Source organism: Apodemus sylvaticus, chromosome 8 (genome assembly GCF_947179515.1).
Source record: "Apodemus sylvaticus chromosome 8, mApoSyl1.1, whole genome shotgun sequence".
In the NCBI taxonomy this organism is placed as follows: domain Eukaryota; kingdom Metazoa; phylum Chordata; class Mammalia; order Rodentia; family Muridae; genus Apodemus; species Apodemus sylvaticus.
The window spans coordinates 81,133,065-81,157,727 of record NC_067479.1 but is presented as its reverse complement, the minus strand read 5'-3'; the positions used below and the strand labels follow the sequence as shown (position 1 = coordinate 81,157,727).

The 24,663-nt window shown below is 43.0% G+C and overlaps 1 protein-coding gene across 1 annotated transcript; it reads left to right on the top strand.

Annotated features, from left to right (window-relative positions):
- The first annotated feature begins 2,602 nt into the window (after window positions 1-2,602).
- On the top strand, window positions 2,603-23,368 carry Cgrrf1 (cell growth regulator with ring finger domain 1). The gene is made up of 6 exons (XM_052191699.1): window positions 2,603-2,864; window positions 10,313-10,452; window positions 16,143-16,320; window positions 16,453-16,600; window positions 22,550-22,657; window positions 22,871-23,368. The coding sequence occupies exons 1-6, from the start codon at window positions 2,761-2,763 to the stop codon at window positions 23,186-23,188; spliced, it is 996 nt and encodes a 331-aa protein (XP_052047659.1). The 5' UTR covers window positions 2,603-2,760; the 3' UTR covers window positions 23,189-23,368.
- The last annotated feature ends 1,295 nt before the right edge of the window (window positions 23,369-24,663 follow it).

Here is a 24,663-nt window from a genome sequence, read left to right as displayed (position 1 = left end):
GTTTGTCTGTCTGTCTGTCCATCCGTCCGTCCGTCTGTGTGGGGATATGCAATGTACTCGTGAGGGCTTGTGCCCTCGGAAACCAGAAGTGGATGCTGGAGTTCCAGGTGGTCCTGAGCCATTGGATTGGGAGCTGGGAACTGGGCCCTGGTCTTCTGGAATAGTGGCGTCAGTCTCAGCCACAGGCTGCCTCTCCAACCTCCACAGTTTTTTTCTTAATTAGACATAAGTGGGTGTATTAGTCCTTTCCCTCAGCTGCTGGACAGACCACCTGCCAACAGTGACCCCAGATCTCAGACTAGAGAGTGTCATAGCAAGGAAGGTGTGACCCCCTGAGCACGTAGTCCAGGCTCCTCACAATCATAGCAGATCAGGATGCAGTGGAAGCAGGGTCAGCTGACAACCTCCTAAGGCTCTCCCCAAGGTACCTACCACCTTCATCTGGGCCTCCCCTTCTGAAGATTCCCCAGACTCTCCAAAGAGCCATACATCTGGGGGACCTAATGTTCAAATATTGCCTACCGGAGACATTTCACATTCAAGTACTAACAACAGTCAGACGTGTAGGAGAGGGCATGCCAAACACGACCTCAGGGTCTTTGTTTTAAAGAGATATCATCCTGTCTCCAACAAAGTGGAAAGCAAGAATGGTCGCTGAGTCTTCTGACCTTTACATATTCTGTCTCTGTCTGCCTCTGTCTCTATCTCTGTCTCTGGGATATGCACACATGTGCACACACACACACACACATACACACACACACACACAAAGAGAGAGACACAAAAAGAAAGAATAAACCTATATTTTATTTGTGGGAATAAAGAGGAGCAGAAGGAAGAGAGGAGGGACAAAGGGGGGGTAACAGGATGAGCAAAAGCAAAAAACAATGATATACTTGTATAAAACAATACTCATTACTTTGTAAATTTACTTTAAAATTACTTTTAAAAAGACCAAGAAAAACATGGCATGCCAACCCAGGACTTTTACCAGTGGAATTAGACTTGTTCTATAGCGAAGTCATTGGTGGTGGTGGAGAGGGTCACTGCGTGCACAATACACAGGAGAGATTCTGTGTGTGTGCAGAATACACAGGAGAGATCGTGTGTCAGATACATATTTCAGTGGCCGTAGCATATCCAAGTAGGAAATGGTAAAGCTTGAGTTAAAAGTGTCTGTTCCTGTTTGATTAGAGGGTTCCTCAGGACAAGCTAGGCTGGCTCCTTGTTTCTTTATTTCCGGTTTGGAGTCGGCTCTCATGGCTGCCTTGGTGAATTGTTCTTATCTGTTTTTCTTATCTGTTTTTCATCTTCCAAAGCATTACTATTTCTTTTGGCTCCCTCTATTTATCTTTACATAATGGAAAATGTTTATTTCTTTTCTTTCATTCCATATATTTACATATATGTGTGCACATATATTTACTGTGGCTCACGCTTGCAGAGGTGTATTCTCTGCAACTGTATTCTCCTTCTACCGTGTGGTTCCAGAAGATCCAAGGCGGGTTGTGAGGCCGGTAGCAAGTGCCCTCAGCTGTCTTGTTGGCTCTTACTTACCTCTTAAACCTCTTTACTGTAGGTTCAATGGGGCTTGGGTGGGAGCAAAATCATATCTATGTATTTAATATCACTTTATCTGCAACTTCCTACATTTTTGTTTCATAATAAACATTCCCTTTTGTTTTATTGTAATAAAATTGCTTTCAGATTGGCCATCTGGGATGGTGTGATTGTGCATCTGACACAGTATTTCTAGACTCTAGTCTCTAAAAACTTTTAAATATACATAAAGTCCGACCTCAGTAATTTAGCCTAAATAAGTAATTTAGCTTTATAGATACTCACTGCGGGGCTTGGTATGGTAGTAAAAACATTTCCAACAACTGAGCATAGCTTACAACTCAATATCTACTAGTGAAAAAATTACATAGAAACACGCTTCTTAAATAGCAGTACTCCAGAAAATACATGGTTATTTGGTCAAGGTCACTGGAGCGAGTCTTTTCGAAGCATACATTTCCTGGTGACTTGAAAGCATGGCAAAGAACATTTCCTTACGCGTCCTAATGCCCACTCTCTCTTTCTTCCTCATTGACAGGGTCGGATTTGAGGTGGGTGGTGTTTCTCCTGTCTATGCTGTAACTAGGGATCACTTTAGGGCTTAAGTAGAAGAGATATAAATGCGGTTTTAGGAGAGACTTCCAGGAGGCTTCTTTGAGGCACTGATGACAAGGGTGAGGAAAGGAAGCAGACATTAAGCTGTTTCCTGTACTAAGATCTCATAAACAAAAATTAGTTACTAAAACAAGTCGAGATCATTCATTTTGTAGACAACCCCCCGCCCGGCCGATGCCTGCCCTTGTCCCATTCCCAAATTTGCCTAGGGTTTCCAGGATACCTCGTTCATCTGAGAATCTGCATCAACTTGAATTTTGTCCCAGATGGCAGCAAATTGCAATTCGGAATTTGAGAACTGGGCCAGGCTGGCGGAATTCTAGCAGGTCACCAATCCGGGGCGCAGGGCGGGGCGGAGCTGGCCCCTCCCCGTTACGTAGCCAGTAGTCAGGAAGGGAAGCGAGATGGGCGTGGCATACCTGCTATCAACCTTGTGATTGGCATTCTATCTCCAGTGGCCGCGGCTGTCAGCTGCCCAGAAGCTTGGTCGAGTGAGGACCTACAAAGTTTGTCCGCTCCGGGGCGCCATACCGGCTCGGGTCCGGGCCAGCCGGGCTGGGCTGGGCTGAGCACAGGAGACCCCCGATGGCCGCAGTGTTCCTGGTAACGCTCTATGAATACTCGCCGCTCTTCTACATCGCGGTGGTCTTCACCTGCTTCATCGTCACTACCGGCCTGGTATTAGGATGGTGAGTGTCCAGGGCTGGGAGTGAGGGCTCAGGGTGTGGGGTCCGTGCAGAGGGTTCGGGTGGCTCTGGAGAAGCGGTCACCGCCACTGAACGCACTCGGCCCAGGCCAGGCTGCTGCCCCCGTGGGATGGGACCGCAGGGGAGAGCTTGGTCCTGGTGCGCGGGTCAGAGTGCGTGTCCCGAAGGCTTTGTCCCGGGCCCCGGCCTACTTTGTGCCCAGCGGGGACCGGTCACCGCCCCGCTGCGCGCAGACCCGATCCGAAGGAGCTTGGCTGTGTTCCTGGCCCGAACTGATCCTTGCTTGGTCCCAGATCTTTCAGAGGAACTTTTGCCCGAATTCTGTAGCTACCGTTTGCTGCTTGAATGGCTTCTAGATGCAGTCTACTTTTTTGGAAGTGATCTTTAGTTAATAAGACGTTTTTAGAAAGGAGCGAGATTTTAGGAATAAGTTATTCTGTGGGGTGGAGGTATTCTGCTTCTAGGAGAGTTACATAACCCAGGAACAATTCTTTCAGTGTAGAGTCTCCCGTATACCTCTTGAGGAGATACGGTTTTATCTTGTTTAGGCTTTTAAACATAGCTGGGACTAGCCTACAGGGGTTGCTCTCTAGGCTGCAGCCTTCATAGCCCCTTGAAAAGACGATGAATCCAACAGTGGCTCTAAATGAACAAGAACCATGGCAGGAAGAGGACCCTACAGAAAAGGCATGAGCTACAGTTGGGGAACGAGTACTTTGAAAAATATACGAGAACGGAATACAGTTGATAGAACACAGCTTGAACCGAGGCAAACAGGTTTGGGACTGAAGCAGGCTTTGTAAATTAAGCTCAAAAATACCACCTGATTACATATTCATCGTGACTTAAAGACTTTAACAGGTCCCGGTCAGTTTCTGAAAATAGGAGTCTCCCTTTGGAAAGAGGGAACTTGCCCCCATGGTACAGTGTGAAACTCCCATGATGTGGGCAGGTTAAGATGAAGCCCAGTCTTAAATTGTTTTCTCTTTTAAGACAGGTGGTTTCCCTGTAGCACATGCTTGCTTGCAGTCCTGTCCCGGCATCCCCAGTGCTGGGAGGATAGGAGGTGGGCCACCATACGTGGATCAACGCGTTATTTATTATTAGTAACCTTTCAGGTTTTAATTGCTGTTGTTTACTTCAAGGAAGTTTGCAATTAGAATTAGTTTTTACCAGGTTTTTTTTTTTTTTTTAAAGTAGTCTTATATTTCACATAATGCTGTCATCTAAGAGTAAAGGGAAGACAGGAGGGAGGGGGGGGGAGGCGAAGAGACAGAGAGACAGACGTTTGAGTCAGACAAACACAGGTTCAAGCCAGGTTTAAGACTTGATTTGAATCTATAATGAGTGTTTACTACCTGTATCGGTATGAGTTTTACAAGTGTCGCAAGTTTCTACTTCTGTTTTTGAAGTCTGGGCTGAGCACTGCTGGGGCTGCAAGCCCTTGTCAGTAAGTGCAGGTCACCTGTGTCGGTATTTGAACATAGCCAACCATTGTTCCCACTTGGCTCAGCTCTGCCTGCAGATAAGCTTTGTATGTTGTTATTTGCAAACTAAACCAAGGCTGGATTCATCTGCTAGAAAGGATGATAACTTGGGCATGATTTTTGATCTTACAGACATCTTTCTAATGTCCCAGTCAAGGCAGCAAGAGTGAGCCAGCCAGGCTGCCGTACTTTTTGTTCTTGTCCTCTTGTATCGGTGATATCTGCCATGTGATCTTTATTGGTTATCTGTTTCTGCACCGTGGTCCTTACTCAAATAATCCAGGATTTCAGCCTGGCAGTGATTCCCTGCCTCATCTGTACCACAGTTCAGTAAGGGATTGTCTGTCTGCCTTACTGCACTCCTGCATACTCTGTTAGCAAGTCTGGGACAGAAAAACCATATTTCTTCTTTGCTAGATGTCTACCTATGATGTTTCACTAAGAAAGGATACAGACTAAAGTTTAGACAGGACTCGGGGGCACACTGTTTCTGTTTAGTTGCTTTTCTTGTATGTCTTCCTGTAGCAACAGTGCTTCTTCACCCTGGCAGCAGCTCTGGTCCCAGTTTATTGTTTTCAAGTCTCCTAGATCATTTCTTTATATTGGAGTCACAGCTGCATGGACTCCTAACTCCGAATTTTTCTTTCTTCAATTACTTTGTCTTAGGGATAATAGCTTGTGGCAGAGTCCCCACTCTAGGCGAGTACTCTGCCTCTCAGTTATATCTCCAGTGCTAGTTAATAACTTTTAGTTAGTCCATTTCTCTCTGTTCAAATAGTTGATGGGTTTCTGGTCTTCTGGCTGGTCTATGACTGAGTGTTCTTGGGCAAAATCCCATCAAAGATGGAGTGTAAGTTGGTTGATTACAGTTTGGACACCCAGTTGTTATTGGGATATTCTCCAGCCCCTTGTTAATGAGAAATGAGATCCTAGTAACCCTTTGCATGTTATGGCATTGTAATTAATTTAAATAAAGATGCCTTTGGTTGATTGTGATGAAGTGGTTTCTGAATTAGGTGCCTGGGGGAGCAAGTCTTTACAGAACTTGGCTGTTGATGGCCATCACGTGATTCTAAGGACTGAATGTACAACAGTACTATGTATGATGGCTGTTCCTGGGTTTCTTGAGTTATTTACAGGAAGAAATCAAATGTGAAACTCTGAAACCAGCTCTTAGAGAATCAGAGAGTTTTGGAAGACTCGAAGCCACATTGTTCTGTGTTACTCAGAGGTTGGGGGTCAGCACAGCACATGGAGCTGCATTAAAGGGTTGCAGAATTAGGAATGTTACGAACCACTGGTTTGTAGGAACTGTGTATTCCATAGGAGAGGGAGATTGTTAGGGTGTTGAAGCACAGAATGTGACAAGAACAGATAACATCAGTGTGTGCTCAAGGATTTCTGGAGCCAAGGTCTTAGTACGTACTTGATTGATGGGAACTTGATTCAGTGACGTAGAGACAGTTCAGGCCTCTCTTCCCCTTTGGCTTCTAGGTTTTCCCTCTGAGTACATCTTTATCAGCAGCAAACAAAGTTTGATAAGTATGTTTTCATTTTTAGCCAGTTCAGAATTTTAGATGTTTGTAACCTATAGCCCAGAGTATGGTCTGTCATTAGTAAACATCCTAGAGCCTTTCTGCTTGTTGGGTGATATGCGCTGTACCAGGTCGGACAGGTTAATAGTGCTGTGCTGTCCTTGCTGATTTTTCTATCTCTTGCTGCTTCCAGTTACTGAGTTGGTTTAGAGGACTGAAATCTCTGTGTAGTTTTCTCCTTATTTTTAGAGTTGTGTCTCTTTTTTTTTTAACCTTGTATTTTAAAGTTCTATCTGTAGATGGATAAACATTTAGGATTATTGTGTCTGGATGATAAATTAACTTCTTTCTGATTATGAAACAAAACTTTTTTCCTCTTCTAATCTCTGCCCCAACTTCTCTGTCTGTTATTAATGTAGCCACCATGACTGGCTTGCTCCTTCTAGTCCTCTCCCTCCCCAGCACTCTCTCCCCCTGGTTTTTGTTTTTTCTCAGGATTAAATTTAGTATCTTAAGCATTTAGACAAACTACCACTGAGCTACATCCCAAGGACTCCCAGCTTTCTTTTGGTTGGTATTAGCAAGAATATCTTTTCCCATGCTCTACTTAAGATCTATTTTTGCCTTGGTATTTTAAGTGGGTTTCTTCTATGTACCATATACCTAGAAACTGCATTTTTCTCCAGTCTGATAATCTTAGTCTTTTGGTTGGGGGTGGGAGGAGTCTGAATCATCTGCACTGATGGATGCCTGGGGATGCTGGATCTAAGCCCACCATTTTACAGTTTGTTTTTATTTGTCTATTTGGTTCTCTCCCCTCCCCCCATCTGTTACTCTTCCTTTGCATTACTTAAATAGCTAAGTTGGCATATTAGCCACAACTTTCAGGTTGCTTCAGGGATTTTATCTGCCTCTAACTTTCAAGATTTTTAAGATACTTTTGTATTTTGCAGACTTTGGCTACAGTGTCTGGTGGACTTTTCATTTTTGTTCAGTTTTCTTTTCTCTTTCCATTTTATTTTGAGAGGAGAGAGAGAAAAAGAGGGAGAGGGAGAGGGAGTGAGCGCCACTGCAGTGTTTTACTGCTAGCAGTCCAGCACCAAGCCACATTCCTGGCCCTTATTCTGGGCTCTTCTTATTGTGGTGTCTTCACATTTGCTCTCCCTATGTTCTTCAGTGTCTAATCTGCTGAGAAGGCTGGCCAGCATGTTTTCGTCTCAGACTTTGCCTTTGTCATCTCTAAAAGTTGACAGGAGTGCTTTACATTATCTGTATATTCTTTAATCTCAGTAGCCGTCTTGAGAACATGAAATACAGTCATGGCAGCTATGGAGATGTCTCCAGCTAAAAGACAAGATTATCAGGTTGTATAAAAAGATAGAAAATCTCCAGTATCTTTGTGTTTTTAATACATTTCTATAGATTCACTTATCTCCTCTTTATGGTTATATCTTCTGCTTCTTTGAATGCTGCTTATAAACATTGGAAAAATGAATTTGCCTTAGAGTTTGCTGAGCCATTGTCTTACACATCCTTACACATACTCTTAAGCTTTGTCCTGAGTTACAGTGACTTTCTGTGGAAACAGTTTGATCTATTAGAGGCTCCTTTTCCTCTTCCCTAGCTGTACCACAGGAGCCTTATCTAAGCTCTGTAAAATTAGGTCTGACATTAGGCCTATTATCTTTGTTAATTTTATTAGCTTTCTTTTATCAGAATGATAGTTTATTATAGAATTTTAGTTTGCTAATAGCTCAATATTTGTGGAAGGTATTTTTGTTTGCTTTATTCTTTTTCTTACCTTCACTGTGTTCCTATTTTATAGTAATTGTTATCAGAGGCTTAGACATCCAGCCTAGGACAAGGTATTGCAATGACAATTGGGCTGCAGATGGACACTGGCCCAGCCCACTCCTGGTGTGAGCCTTGCCCTAACCATTGCATTGCCTGCATGCCCTATATATTCATGTAGGTTTAGTTGCCACCACCTGCTCCAGGCACAGAACCCATCCATCCACACCAGTAGCCTTACTCAGTGTATCTTTCCCTAAAAGGAGTTGACATTAAACCCAGCTATGACTCCTTTTCTTGAACATTTTATTATATAAATTTTCAAACATCCAGTACACTGGGAAGAATTACATGGAACACACATCACACATTGCTTAGCCTCTGCCATCAACATTTACTATAACACATGTCTGCCTGCTCATCCCTTCTGCTGGTCAACCATTTGTCCATCTTATTCCAGGATGAGCCTCAAAGTTGTTCTCTTCACCCCAAAGCACTAGGGCATGACTATCAGGGTGTCTTGTTTATTGTTTTCTTTTGTATGTTCACTCTCTCTCTCTCTCTCTCTCTCTCTCTGTGTGTGTGTGTGTGTGTGTGTGTGTGTGCACAAACATGCTCTCATGTCCCACAGCACACATATGAGAGTCAAGGACGGCCTTCTCAGTCAGTGCCCGTTCTCCCATCTTGTTTGGGACAGAATCTCTTTGCTCACTGCGTAGACCAGCCTGGTTGCCCTAAAAGCTCCTGGGGATTACCTGTCTCTACCGCCCATCTTGCTGTTGGAGCAGCGCACAGACACACAGGCCCAAGCCAGATTTACACGGATTCTCACTGGGTCCCCACACCTGCCCAGCACTCATTCACTGAGCCAGCTCCCTAGCCTCTCAGGCATTTTGTTTGCTTGGTTTTTTTCTTGTTTGTTTAGTTAGTTGGTTGGTTTTGTTTTCTTTGGAGACAGGGTTTCTCTGTGTAGAAACTGTCCCTTGCTGTCCTAAAATTCTGTAGATCAGGCTAGTCTTGAACTCACTGCTTTTGCCTCCCAAGTGCTAGGACTAAAGCATGCGCTACCACACCTGGCCTGGCTTTCTCTTAAAGTGATATTTTCCTGCAGTGGATGTGCCAATCAGGAGCATGCTCTGCCAGGCGTTTACCAAATACATTTGTACAGTCCCACTTTGAGCACCACACTCTGCTGGGCTATGGCTTTCCTGGGGATTCCTATACTGTGCACTCAGAAATAGCCTTGCTCCTTCTCATTTTTAACATAGGCTAATTTTGTCTTTTTTAGGATTTCGTATTAGAAAACCATATAGCATTGCCTTAGTTAGGGTTTTACTTCTGTGAACAGACACCATGACCGAGGCACCTCTTATAGGGACACATTTAATTGGGACTGGCTTACAGGTTCAGAGGATGAGTCCATTGTCATCAAGGAGGGAACGTCTGGACATGTGAGGTGCAGGAGGAACTGAGTTCTACATCTTGTTCTGACGGCAAACAGAAGAAGACTGACTTCCAAGCAGCTAGGATGAGGGTATCAGAGTCCACACCCACAGTGACACACCTACTCCAACAAGGCTACACCTCCTAATAGTGCCACTCCCTGGGTCAAGCATATACAAACCATCACAAGCATCTACTTTTTGATATCTTCATTTTTTGTCTTGTTTTTGTGTGTGTTTTATGTGCATGTGTGTCTGTGTACCACTTGTGTGCTTGGTACGCACAGAGACCAGAAGAGAATATCAGATCCCCTGTTAGAGACAGTTATGAGCTGCCACGTGGGTGCTAGGAATTGAACTCCAGATCATCTGGAAAAACAGACAGAACTCTTAACTGTTGAGCCATCTCTCAAGCCCTTACATTTTTGAAAATTATCCACATGATTATAGCAATATATCTCTCCTTTGGGTGCTGACTGTTAATACATTATCCCTGGAATATGCCAGTTTGTGAGCTTGCTCCTGCAGGCTCCCTTCTGTTTCCCTTTCTGTCTTGTCTCTGGGTGCTGTGTGTTTCGAGAGAAGGAAGGAATCAAAGTCTGCACACAGGTGAAGTCCACTGATTCAACCGTGGATTTATTTTAGGGCACTGTTTAGATTGAGTAAGCTTGCCTGGTTTGTAATTTTGCTAGCTGTTTTGTTTAGTGTCTTTATCCCCAAGCTTGCTTTGTGTGGATTGTCACAGTCCATGCTTTTGCATAGTTTATACAATCTTTAAAAGTATATTATATAACAAAAATCTATATTTGATACTTTGCTTTGTTATTTTAAAAATTCTAAAAGACTAGTTGATATTTTAACAGTTCCCTAGCCTCATAAATTGTAACAAATAGCCTAAATATTGAGTAAACATTTGTTTTTCATATCTTTTGAGGATAGTTCTATATGGCCACATTGTTTATTCTAAGTATAATTTACCTGTAACCACTGAGCTCTTGTATGCTGACCTTCCTTAATTCTGGATTGATTCTGCAAGACAGTATAAATCAGTGACTACACCTCTTTTCCTGGTCCTTATTTTAAAAAGGAACATGTAACGAAGCCTAACATCCTTTTTTATGTGACATAAAGTTTCAAATTTGTTGAAGTTATGTTTTATCTTTACCTTTCTTTAGGTTTGGTTGGGACGTTCCAGTAATTCTGAGAAATTCAGAAGAAACCCAGTTCAGCACAAGAGCATTCAAGAAACAAATGAGACAAGTGAAGAATCCTTTTGGCTTAGAGATCACTGATTCATCCGCAGCTTCCCTAGCAAGTTGGTGGCTGTTTCCCAAGCTTTCCCCTCATCTCGTGTCCCCACTCTTAGCCCTTCTGTTTTCTTTCTCTGTTCCTCTCTCCCCATTAAACTTAACCATTTATAGACATGAACACTGCAGACGTGAAGATGAACGTTTTTACATTTAATTCCGGCAGAGTTTATCCAGTAGTTAACAGAGACAGGTGTGCACGGAGAGGAGAGTGAAGTCCAGACGTGTTAGTGCGCAGTCCATTAGGATGCTTGCTGTGCCACACTCACTCATTTATCCAGTAGTTAACAGACATCGTTCATGGAGCGGAGAATGAAGTCCAGAGTGCTAGTGCACAGTCTGTGCCGCATTCAGTGGTCCTCGGCAACATGCTGATTAAATGTGTAGAACAGTGAGTTAAAAGTTGCTGGCTGTTTTAGGAACAACTGGTTTATAATCTGAAATTATGATATTTTAGTATACATTATTTTCATATAATATACTATCTTGGGTATGGTAATTACAGTTCGCAGGCTGTAATTGTTTCTGTGTTTGGAAAAGTGGATTGTTAGAAGGACTATGTAGGAGCCATGGAGGTGAATTATGAAGAAAGAAAAGTTAAGTCTGCCACAGTAGAGACACTTTGGAAAGTTTTTGTAGAGAGCCTGTGCTCATCTCAGGCCCTTGTGGCTGCTTTCTAATTGTCTCCACTGAAGGATAAGCGGGTGTTTCCCAGGGGTAGAGGAAGCGGGAGCAGAGCGGGGTGAGAAGTGAGAAAGGTGAGAATCAGGGAGCCGTTTGTGACAGGGAGGGCCAGGTGTGATGTTAGCATGACGGACCCTGGCATCACTTGGAAGATGGCCTTACATGCTTGTGAGGGATTACCTTGATTGTGGTAACTCGGGTGAGAAGGCCTGCCCATTGTGCTTGGCTCTGGCCCTTGGCTGGACCCACAGACTATATGTACAGAAAATGAGAAGCGTACCTTCGTGGTGTGAACTGAGTGTGAACATAGTGTGAGAAGCTGCTTCAGGCCCCTGCAACCCTGAATCCTCACCGTGATGGCCTGTGCACTTGAGCTGCAGCCAGAATAAACCTTTTCTCTCCAAAGTTGCCATTCCCAGGGCATTTTTAACCCAGCAAAAGGAAGAGAGACTAAGACAATACGTTAGAGAGAAGAGTCCATGAAGACTTGGTTCTTTGCATGGGTTTCTGTAGACAATGTTGATTACAGAGGTAAAACAGGAGGAATCTGTAGTTTGGTAGAAAATGCTGATTTCAGTTTCATGTCTGTGGATTTTGAAATGCTTTTGTTACTGTTCAGTGCAGATGGAGATTTTTTTATTAAATTAATAAAATTTATTTTAAATTGTATAACTCAGTATTGACTTTTTTAAGTCATCAAAATAATTTATAATAGTTAAATTCCTCTTAAATCTACATGATGTCTTCTGAAGCTAAAAGTAATATGCACTCAACCAATTTTTAAAATCTATCTGGAACATTAAACATCATAGAAGTAGAAAACAATCTGTTATGAAGTCCTCTATGAAAGGAAATTGTGACAAGTTCCCATCTCCAAGGGAGAATACGCAGCACAACTGTGGCTTCATAGAATGAATTGGGTAGGGTTCCTTCTGTTTCTATTTTGTGGAATAGTTTGAAGAGTATTGGTATTAGGTCTTCTTTGAAGGTCTAATAGAATTCTGCACTAAACCCATCGGGTCCTGGGCTTTCTTTGGTTAGGAGACTTTTAATGACTGCTTCTTTTTCTTTATGGGACTGTTTAGATGGTTTATCTGATTCTGATTTAACTTTGGTATTTGGTATCTGTCTAGAAAATTATCCATTTCATCTAGATTTTCCAGTTGTGTTGAGTATAGGCTCTTGTAGCAGGATCTGATGATTTTTTTAAAATTTCTTCAGTTTCTGTTGTTCTATCTCCCTTTTCATTTCTGATTTTGTTAAAAATCAGATTTTGTTACTGTCTCTGTGCCCTCTGGTTAGTCTGGCTAAGGGTTTATCTTGTTGATTTTCTCACAGATGGAGATTTAGGGGCAGAGGTGCCCACCTTTGACACCTAGCCTTTCATATCTTAACAACTAATGTAATCCTTCCCAGCCTTTAGCTTATTCTTGCCACCACCACTTTTTCATTCCTTCAAAACTGTTAAAAAACAAACAAACATGGAAACTGTACACATTTGAGCCAAGGACATGGTTAAAACACAGTTGTGAGGACTAGAGTTCAGATCCACACACAAACTGTCAGGAGGGTGTGGCCTGCCTCAGAAGGTGGAGATGGGATCCCTCCAGGAGCAAGCTGGCTAGCAAGACGAGACGTTTCTGAGCTCTGGATGAGAGATCCTACCTCAGTGAGAATGTAAAGGTGATCAAGGAAGATTCTCAACATTAACCCAGAAAAGCCATGTCGGGGCACTGGTGCACACATGCTGGTGTGCCCACACACATGCACAACATACACATGAAAATAGAAAAAGAACACATTTTTTTTTTTAATATATGATTTCTTTCCCTTCTAATTCTCCAAATGATGCTGATGTCTCCCTATATCCCTCTACTGGAATGGCTGTCCTGAAAGTCTCTGATTACCTCTGCTGCATCCCACTGGTGGCCTCCAGTAGACAATCAAATCCAGTAGGCATTTTAGCTGAAGTTAATGAACTCACCTCCAGAGCTGATGGTCTTTCCTCCTTCACATTCACTGTGACTTATGTGCACCATTCTTAGCTCGTTGTCCTGCCTGTGGCTTCCAGAAGCTTATAACCTGACTAGAAGCCAGTTAGTCAACCTGAGTTATTCAGTCTTTCTTTGATAGAGGCCTCACACTATAGCTCAGATTGGTCTGGAATTCATAATATAGCTCAAGTTGGCCTCAGCAAGTAAAAAGTATAAAATTTCTTACTCATTTTCCTTAATTATAAATAATGCCACCCTGTAAATTGAATGAAAATAAGATCATTTTCCCCAAAGAGTACGTTTATTCTGACATATTTTCATTTTAGAAAAATAAATTTTAAGATAGGACATAAAGAAACTACCTTTATTAAAAGAAGGCAGTGCTGATTAAAATATACAGTGGTGGTTCAAAACATACCCCCCATCCCCCCCTTGCACTTTCCCCCCAAGTAGCTTTAGATTTCAACCTGCTACAGTGTCTTGGGTAAGGACTGCCAATAGAAAAGTCAACCATGAGGCTTCCTGGTGTCCACAAGCCTGGAAGTACACTGAGAAGTGAGAAGAGCTGATCACACTGTGAAGAAAACTGGAAATCTGGACTAGAAGTGAGGCCATCACCACCACCGTCCAGGCAGAAGCAATCACAAGCAGAGCCGACGCTGCCTGTGTCTGAGGCAAATCAAAATAGTCAGGGGGAGCTCTCAGCTGTGCTCCTTCTCTGACATACTTCACTAACAGAAAAGGCAAATGTTCACTAGGAGAGTGGCTACTTAATGAACTCACTATAAAAAAACAAAAAACAAAAGAAAAAACCCATGGATAACATTTCTTAATTGTTTCTGATTGGAAAAAAGAAGGATTTAAGTTAAGTTTCAAGAACAAAGTTCATGGACAGGTAGCTATCCTTAGCAATGTCTATATGATGCTGGCATTGTGAGTAGTTATTTTGTTTTAGGCACAGATCATTGAATAATCCAGGATATTTTTCTCACCACTATAGCCCAAGTACCTGACAGATTGCACAGGGGGGAGAGCAAACATCCAGGCACGATGTGACTTGAGAACAAATAAGAGAATCGTTAATCTGTTTACTGGCATGCGTTGTTGGGACTCTGTTGTGCTTGTGTTTTGTGCAGTTCATGTCCCCGTATAGAGCTCTAATGAGACCATAAGGTAGATGCTTAGTACATATTAGTTGAATTGGATGCATTTGCTTCAGGAAGCCTGTTGTCACTTCAGAAGCCCCCTCCACTCCACCCTGTCCCCCATTTTAGCACATCCTGTAACAGATAATATAAAGCAAAGGACTTAGGCAAAACACATTAGCATTTGGAGAGCAGTTTGCCAGCCTCCATTTCCTGATGGTTCTTCTCCAGGGGCCCTGACTGTCTCAGCATCCTCGCACAGCTCATGGTCTCTGCACAACACTTCCTCACAGAGACAAAATGTCTTTCCTGCCTGAGTTGTTCTTTTTAAATGGCTCACTGCCAGGCTGCCTCAGGCGCTTTGTGTTGTTAGCCTAGTGCAGTTGTGTGGGATAAGGAAGGAAGCCGTACCCCACTTGGTGTTAAACTTTCTAATTTACAGCTGTTCCCCAGTTATGTTAATGATATTAACATAAGACAGTTCTGTGTATGCAATTTATATGTATGAATTTTAGAAGAACAAGAACATGTGAAAGGAAGAAACTCCCTGTAGTCAGTCTCCAAAAGTATTTACGTTATGCTTCATAACAGCAAAATTACAGTTATGAAGAAGCAACAGAAATAATGTCATGGTTGGGGGTCACCACAACATGAGGAACTGTAGTGTATCACGAAGGCTGAGAACACTAATCTAGAACCAGTTTTAGTGACACATTAAAGTGTGGCTACCTTCGAGTGTCAGTGAATTAATACCTAGTTGAAATCCACCAAATATCTGAGATAGAATTCCATCCCAGGTGCCTGTGCAGAGCTCCTGCTAGTTAGCACCTATGCCCAGTTACTTACACGTGGTCTCTGTCTGCCCTCTGCGGACCACCGAGCGGGAGAAGAGTAGGACACCCTTTTGTCATCCTGGGAAGCATTTGCTTGAATTTGCTTATCTTCTCACAGCACTTCCTCTTGATGGAATTTTTAAAGTCGGGAATCAAACACAGATCCTGTTATAGGCAGGCAGAGAAAATCATCAGGAAAGCCACACCCAGGCCTGCAGGTGGCTGTGGGGCCTGGAGCTGGGTGCAGAGGCCAGGAACAATGACCTAGACCACATTTACTTCTAGTCAAACACACTCTGCCTCTGCACTCTAGTGGTGCCAGCTTCCTCTCTCTTCCCACTGCAGGAGACACTCGAGTCTCTCCTCGTGAGCTCAGTAGGCTTCAACTGCTACTAGGAAGGAGAAAAAAAATCATGTTAGTAGCACTTAAAGTATTGTGGCATAGAATTCATAAGTACAATTTGTATGTCCCCTTGGTCATCCACTTTTCTAGTCTACTGAAGTTGTAACCTCCTTTCATTGAAAACGTAGAGAAAATTATTAAAACTTCCACAGTAGGTGTCTCCAGCCGTTCCTTGGGCTGCGGAACACTAACAGTGTGATGGACACTAACACTGCCATCGCGTGTGTTAATAAACAATAGCAATGAAGCCCAGCTCCGCCTTAGTGCTTTCTAAGCTCAGAGCTCACCATCTGGACGCCTGGTCTGTGAACACCCACTTTGGATGGCTCTGCTCTCCTCCTCTGACCCTTGTGGTTTGGATTGCATATGTTCTTGGAAAGGGGTGGTTACACTTACCAAAAAGGAAAACTGAGCCCATCGTTTTAAAGATAAATTATAAGGATAAAACTTTGCTGATATTGCTGTAATTCCGCATAGCTGTTGAGATTTTTATATTTGTAGATATACAATAGCTTTAAAGAGTGCCGTGAGCCTGGGCAGCATGCAGAACAAAGTCTGTTCGCTCACGTTTCTTACTCTGTTATTTTATTGTCTGATCAATGGGTGACGCCCATTCTCTTTCGGGTTTGTTTTCTGCAGCAGGCATGACCTTGACGACAGACTGCCTGGAAGACAGTCGCCTTACGTGCTACTGGGGGTGCAGTGTTCAAAAACTCTACGAAGCTCTTCAGAAGCACGTGTACTGCTTCAGGATAAGCACGCCGCAAGCGCTGGAAGAGGCGCTGTACAGTGACTATCTCCACCGAGAACAGTATTTGTATCCTTTTTCCACATACACTCACTGGCACCGAAAAAGCGAGACTGTATGGATACAGCCAGATATTGCCAAGTTATTGACTTATTAGTATATTTTTGTTCTTTTGGCAATTTGCCTTTACATACTCAAAAGTATTAAAAAGCACAGCAAAGAAGAAATATATTGCCAATTACCGAGCGATACTGGAATTGAAGACTTCGGTCCAGTGCCCAGAGCTCGCTATCCTTTGGTAGCTCTGCTGACCCTCGCCGATGAGGATGACAGGGAAATTTATGATATTGTAAGTACTGAAGCTTCTGGAATACCTTACCTTTATAAGATTTGGGTGGTTCCTAATTACCTTTAAAATAGGAAAAATTAGTTTCAGAAAATATACATTTGGTCTTGGGCTAGTGTGTCTTGAAGAATTAAAACATGGGATTATATCCCTGTTTAATTTTTATACCTGTAACATACCTTCAGAATATGATGTTTTTCCCCTAGTAGATGACAACAACATGGCTTTAATAGAAAATTAAAGGTGGATTATTGTTGAGTCAATTTTAGCCTTCTGTGGTAGGTATTATTTGCTTTAGAGAAAATGTCCTTTGGGATGTGTGTCTGTTCTCTACATTTTTATTACTGAATTGATCAGAGTTATATTGACTGGAAACGCTTGGCCTTGAGCCAGGTCTGGTCTTTTGGGGCCGCAGTTAGCGTTACTGTGTTTCCACTGGAGTCCCTGCCACACCTGTGTTCTCCATGTGGGATCCCTATGTTCAGTCATTTTAGGAACTTTTTTTCTCACTGTGTACTAATTGGTTTTGTGTGTGTGTGTGTGGCTGTAGGGGTGGGGGGGGGCAGGCAAGACGGGATTTTACTGTGTAGCCCTGGCTGTCCTGGAACTCACTCTATAGATCAGGCTGGCCTCAAACTTGGGGATCCACCTGCTTCTGCTCCCTGAGTGCTGGGTCGTCCTTTGAGCACGCCACCTCTGACCTACACAGTGCTCTTTGCTGGCATCGATGATTGACATTTTGACCTCTTGGTCCATTGTTTCTAACTTCTCCTTAGCTTTGGGTTCCTCTCTCTTGGTCTCTAATGAAGCACTGTAGCTCTCCTGAGAGTGTGATCTCCATCCCCCTCTCCCTTCCTCCCTCCTCTCCCTCTTCCCTCCTCTCCCCGTGTGTCTTTCAGATGTTTCTGCAGAATGGGGCAGGTAATCAGACTGAGGTGCTGTTGCCTGATTGTCCAACTCTCTTTTGGACCCTTTAGGACCATTGCAGATGTCCTACTTTTCTTTCTTGATTGCCTCATCTTTAATACCCCGTAATGATCCTTGTGAGACACTTTATTTACCAAGGTGGTTGGAAAGTGACTGTCTCTAGTCAGTTCTCTGCACCCTCCTACAAACCAGACCCTTCTTGTCCCGATGACCTCACAGGTTCCTTCATCTTTTCCTTAGTAGTTTATATCAGTTTTGAACTGATCTAGTCTGGCACTCAAATTGCTGTCTCAGCACTTCCTACCAAGGCTGAGCATTTAGAGTCAAACTGTGCTTGTAAATTACATGGATTCATTCTCTGAAGATGAGGTTAGCCACATAAGAGACCTTCAGGAGTGTCCCACATGCCCTAGTGCCATGGACGGCCCTGTCCATTGTTTGTTGTGTCTTTCAGAAGGTAGGGCATGGCAGGTGCCTGGAACCCTCTCTGTGCTCTGTTCATGTCACAGTGTCATGGAGAGATCGCTTACAAATAGGTTAACAGATTTCATCATGGATTTGTTTTCTAAAAATTTTAAAAGAATGACACAGACACTTGCACACATACACACACACACACACACACACACACACTGTAGCTGTCTTCAGACACACCAGAAAAGGGCATTGGATCCCAATATAGATGGCTGTAAGCCACCGTATAGCTGCTGGGAATTGAACTCAGGACTTCTGGAAGAGCAGCCAGTGCTCTTAACTGTTAAGCCATCTCTTCCAGCCCTGTTTATTGTTTTTTAATAGCTGTAAGCATTTCATTTGGTTTGAATGAAAGGTTATAATCCTAAACGACCAAAATCCTAAAATATAATTCTGGAAAGCACAATTTTAAAACTTTTGTTAAAAGACATTTGCATTTCTTCAAGGGAGTTTAGGGCCTTCAAGATGGTTCAGTGGGTAAATGCGTTTGGCACACAAGCCTGGTGACCTGAATTCAATCACTAGAGCCCACAGAAATGTGAAAGGGGACAACAGACCCCACAAAGTTGTATCCTCAAAGTGCACCTCGTGCCCACACATTAATAACATGAAAATAAAGCTGAAAGTGTACCCCATACCCACGCACATTAATAATATTAATGAAGAGAATTTATTACAAGCATAAATGTTCTGATATGCCAGTGATGTCCTAAAAGCCTTACAGTTATAAGGAGACAAACCGTGTTCACAAAAGATAAGCCAAAAAGTAGAATTTTTAAACATATGCCACTGGATGTATAGTGGTTTGAATATGCTTGGCCCAGGGAGTGGCACTATTAGGATGTGTGGCCCTGTTGGAGGAAATGTGTCACTGTGGGGGTGGGCTTTGAGACCCTCTTCATAGCTGCCTGGAAGACAGTCGTCTACTCCTGGCCCATTCCAATCAAGACATGGAAGTCTTGACTTCTCCAGCACCATGCCTGCCTAGACACTGCTGTACTTCCTACCTTGATGATGATGGTCTGAACCACTGAAACTATAAGCCAGCCCCAATTAAATGTTGTCCTTTTAAAAAATTGGTCATGGTGTCTTTCATAGCAATGAAATCATAGCTAAAACATGGTGTTAATTTGTACTCCAACTTTATAACTGATTGTAGAAATACCAAGACATACCTTAGTTTTTTTATGAGATTAATCAGAAGTCATGACCATGGCAAAACACAGTAGTTAGCCAGAGAGAAATCTCCAGAAATATCTTCTTTTGTCAGTTTCAGTACGGAAAGGGCCCTCTTCTTCTACTATATAGTGAGGGCATTTCAGTGGCTCTCTGTGCCCATGCCTACCGGTCAGCACAGGTGATTTTTCCATATTTTTCTGAGACAGAGTCACTCTCTGAACCCAGAGCTTATCAATTCAACTAGACTGGCCACCAATCCCATAGGTGGCATAGGGAGCCATCAGTCTCCCTTCCCTTCCCTTCCCAGCCTCGGGTGCTGGGTTGCAGGAACCTGCCTCTGCTGTGCCCAGCTTTTACGTGGGTACTGGGAATCAAATTCAGGCCTTTGCTCTTGTATGACAGCACTATCCTGACTGAGCCATCTCCCCAGCCTCTGCGGTTAACATGTGTACAGTACTCACATACCAAGTGAGTATTGTGATAACACACTTTTGTGTAATCAAATTTGCAAAAAATACATAAAACAATTTAATAGTCTATAAGATTCTTTACACAACTGAAAACTCTATTATTAGAAGCAATGCAGAACTGAAATAGACTACATTCCTAATTGTAAATTAATAATGCTGACAATTTAAAATAGCAGGAAGAAAAATAAGACAATTTACCACAGAGACAACTTCATGAGGCTTGGTCACAGGCATGAAGACAGTCTATAAGAGCTCCAGACAGCCACAATCTTAACTATATTTTTGTATTTATTTTATTTATGTGTGCACATATCTGTGTGTGCCAATGACTGTAGGTTAGTAGAAGGAGTTAGCTCTCTCTTTGGAGCTGGAGTTATAAGCAGTTGTGAGCCATCTAGCATGGCTAGGATGGAAGACTCCAGTCCTCATGATTGTACACAAGTCCTCTTGACCACTGAGCCATCTCTCTAGCCGCAGTTAACTGTTTTTTTTGAGGTCATGTGTAATGGCTGTCCTCAGAGAATATATTCATGTTCTATACAGCACATCTCTTAAATTCCTGTATGATTTCATATAAATCAGGCCCGTTACCATTGTATATCCTGCCTTCTGTGCTGTGCTCTGATGGAGTTCCAGGCTACCCAGATCTCATGCAGATGACACATTTGGTGAAAACATGGTCATTGGGTAGCAGCACTGTTGTTTGTCTCCTGCTGAGCCGGTAACTGTTTTCAGAGCAGTTCCTCACCTCTCTGCCTGGCAAACGTGGCTTAGATTCATTGAAAGCTCCTGGAATTCCACCACCTGGAAGGAGTGCCCAGCAGACAATGATGCGTCTAGCCTGCAGTGTGCATCCTGTCTGCATAGTTGGCAAGTGCTCTGGTCTGCTTCCACCAAGCGCATTGGTTGAGTGGGAAGTAAAACAGGTTTTATTGGCACACTCGGCACTTCACTTCAGAAGCTTGAGCACGTCTAGCTCCAGATGCCATTATTGCGTGGCAGTCCAGTTGAGTCCCATTTTATTTTGTACAGGCCACTACATCTTCCAATAAGCATTTATAAATGCATTTTGCTTATTCCAGGCACTAATCCATAAATGTCTAAGTTTCTAAAGTTTCTGATGCTTCCAGGCATATTTAATAAACAGAACAGTGGATACCACGTTGAAGGCACCTTTGTTAATCAAAGCGAGGCACCCACCAGTCTGCTGTGCTCGACTGTATGGTGAATGTCAAATTTCTAGCTAACACTAGTTTACCCTCTACTGTTTTGAGACACTGGAGTGACCTGTGTGTGAGCAGGTGTCCTTGCTTTAGAAGATCCCCAAGCTTACTCCATGGTAGGAGGCCTTGCTCTGTATGATGGGGCAAAAGGAATGCATGGTGTTTTTAGTAGCTTAGTAATGTACTGTGGACCTGTGAGCACACACTAACCCATCCCCAAGATTTGGCTCTCTATCCCTCCAGACCCCCTCCCTCCTCCCCCCGCCATGTAGCCTTTTATCCACTACTAGAAATTATGTTTTTCATAGTTTTTAACCTGTTGGCTTATAATTTGTGGGTTTCCAACTCCGGAAGCGTTAAAGTTTAGGGGCTTTGAGTTTTCAGGGTTTCAGCAATTGGTGGTCTTGGAGATTCTGGCTGGCCTCACACATTATATGTGGTATGTGAGTGTGTGTGCATGTGTGCATTGTAATTACTTAGCCACCTTGCTTGGATGGTATAGGGAGTTCCCAGTGTACTGTCTTACACTGAATAACCTATGGAAGTGTGCTTTATGCTGGGTGTAGCTGAGCTGCAAATGCATGCTCTTTTGTTACCAATAGTGCCAGTTCCCTTCACTGAATTCTCCCACTCTCTCTTTCTCATGAGAATCTCTATGGGAGTACAAACTTTTGCATATGTGTCAATCTTGTGTATCAAAAACAAGTTTATTTTTGTTTATCTTCTATGGGGGGCAGGGTGCAAATCAGCCTTGAATGTCATCTCCCGTCACCCTCTATTTATGTTCATGTGTGTACATGTATGTGGGTGCACATACCATGTGGAGGCAGAGGTGAGCATCAGGTATCTTTCCCAGCTGGGAGTTGCCCTGAATAAGAGCTCACTGATTGGCTAGATTGGCCAGCGAGCTCCTGGGAGCGGCCTCTCTCTGCCTCCCAGCCCTGATGTTACAGATGTGCTCTAAGAGGCAGGCATCCAGTTTTACATTCTTCCAAATTGTTATCCAGATGTCCCCAAACTATGTATTTAATGAAAACAACAAAACAAAACAAACAACAACAAGCCCCTTCACTGTGTCTGTGCCTCGGGATTTTGCACAGGACTAGATTTCTTTTCCCTGTGGACTGTTTGTTCTGTGCTGTCCATCCATCTACTTACATTGCGGGGACAATGCATGGACTGAGATGGGACAGTTCTGGGACAGTGCTGGGACAGTGAGGGGAAAGTACAAGGACATTGTGGGGACTGTGCTGGGGCATAGCAGAGACAGTGTTGGGACAGTGTGGCAACAGTGCTGGGACAGGGCAGAGACATGGCAGGGACAGTGGAGTCAGTACCATACAGTTTAGGGTTTGATGAGGTTAGGGAGCCTCGAGCTGTTGACGCTCTTCTACCTATTCTTACATGTTCCTTCTATGTGTGAGTATTTTAGAATCAGGGGATGCAGCTCTGTGGTAAAGCACAATGATATTTTTTTTTTGAGAGTACAATGAATCTGTAAATTTCAGTAGAATTAAAATGTGTCAGAAATCTGTCAGTAAATGGTTCCTTTCCAGTGCTGTGATTTATACAAATTAGTGTAAATGTTCTAATATATCTCTTATCTGTTATATGAAATATTTTTTCACTTATCTGCGAAAGAGTGGTAAGTACTGACTCATGTCCTATTTTTATTTTAGATTTCCATGGTGTCCGTAATTCATATTCCTGATAAGACTTACAAACTTCCCTGCAGAGTATTGTATCAATATTTAATCCTGGCTCAAGGTCAATTTTATGATCTTAAGGTAAGTCATACCATGTAATATTTGTTATTTACATAGATCAAAGAATGGCTGTTTTTAAAGAGAATTATGGTTTATTGTTAGTTATAGAAATTAACTACTCTTGCCTCTTGGATTTGCTAGCTCATAAATTTTCAGGAGCTTTTGTGACCCCCCAGGTTCAGAGAGTTACTGTTCTTTACGATTCGCCTTTACACTGGTTTCTTTGATTTTCAGCAACTTTTCATGTCTGCAAATAATAGTCCTACTCTCTCCAGTGACCCGTCTCCAGCGGACAGAAATGTGGAGCAGAGCTTGTTGGAGAAGGCGGGACTGGCTGGGAGTGACGTGGAGCCGGTGGAGGAGAGCAGCAAGGACTGTGTGGTGTGCCAGAACGGCGGCGTGAACTGGGTGCTCCTGCCTTGCCGGCATGCCTGCCTGTGCGACAGCTGTGTGTGCTACTTCAAGCAGTGTCCCATGTGCCGGCAGTTTGTGCAGGAATCCTTTGCACTTTGTGGTCAGAAAGAGCCAGACAAGGATGTACTAGAAACTTGAAGACATCACAGCCGGAGAAAGTACTTTCTATACAAGGTCAGAACCTTGTGTCCTTAGAGGCAATCCTAACACAGAATCTACAGTCTTAACTGTCGGAGAGAGTTCTATTTTCACTTCATACGTGTACAGTACATGGATGATGGAAATAAAGTCTTCCTGCTCAGTGTGGCAAGCACTGGATGCTGTCTTTGTTGATACCTAAAACTCTACTCTGCTCTTGAGAAGAATGTAAACGTTTGTTTGTTTGTTTGTTTGTGTTTGTTTGTTTGCTTTACTAGCTAGAAGATTTCACAGAGTGTGGATAAGAACAGTCTCTCTGAAAATCAATCCACTTGAAATTCCAGGAGGTACAAGTTTCAGGGTGGCCGACTGCTTTTCCTTTTAATGTAATGTGGAGTGAAATTGGAAGAGTGAATTCTTCTTAAAGTAATTACATGTGCCCCAGTTTACAAAGTAGTTGGAAGAGCCTTTTACCTCCCACCGTCACAGAAATATGCTTTTATAAATAGCCATTTGATTTCAAATTTTTCCTATCAGAGTTACATACATTCATGGTTTAACTTTTCCTTATAGGTTTTTAAGTCATAGACATTAGGCACAGCTCCAATTGTTACCATGTGTCATAGATTAGATAGCAGGAGGCAGATATGTAACACCTGGATAGTAAAATCTTATGGATAATTAAATTTATGGACTCTATTGTCAGATGTGATTAGATTAGCAAAATGTGCTCTGCCCAGGAAGGTCAGTGGATCAAATCTACCCAGAAGTTGGGAATGAGAGGGACAGAGCAGGGAGAAACACACACACACATACACACACACACACACACACACACACACACACACAAATTAAAAGGAACAAATAACTTTGTTTTCTTTTCCTATCATTTTCTATTCCAAATAAACCCAGTGTTTCATATCCCTCCTACCTTGTACTGTTGAGCTGGCCGGACCCCCACGCTCCGCCCCACCCCACTCTGCTCCACCCCACTCTGCCCCACCCCACTCTGCCCCACCCCACTCCACTGCCACTCTTCCCAAGGTGGCTAAGAACAGAAAGTTTCCCATCAGAATTGCCATCAGCTCCCCAGGAAGTGGGTCACACCAAATAAGCCAAGCCTGCAGGGGGAGGACCTTTAGAAGAGCAGTTAGTACTCTTAACCGCTCAGCCATCTTTCCAGCACCATCTACATGAGTTCTAAGCCAACCAGAGATACGATGTGAGAGCCGGCAGAATAGTCAGGACTCCGGAGTCACCACCCTGTCAGTCTGGGAGTGTCCTCAGAGTTTACCTCCATCTAGCCTGATGTCCTTTTAATCGATGTCTTTGTACCAAGCTGTCCTAGATGTACAATTGCTTCCTGTGGAGGTACAGTTTTAGTAACTGCAATTATATTAGTAATATTATCCTATTTTTCATAGGTTTTTTAAATGGAGTAAAATATATGCCACATAGAATTTACTGTTTTAAGC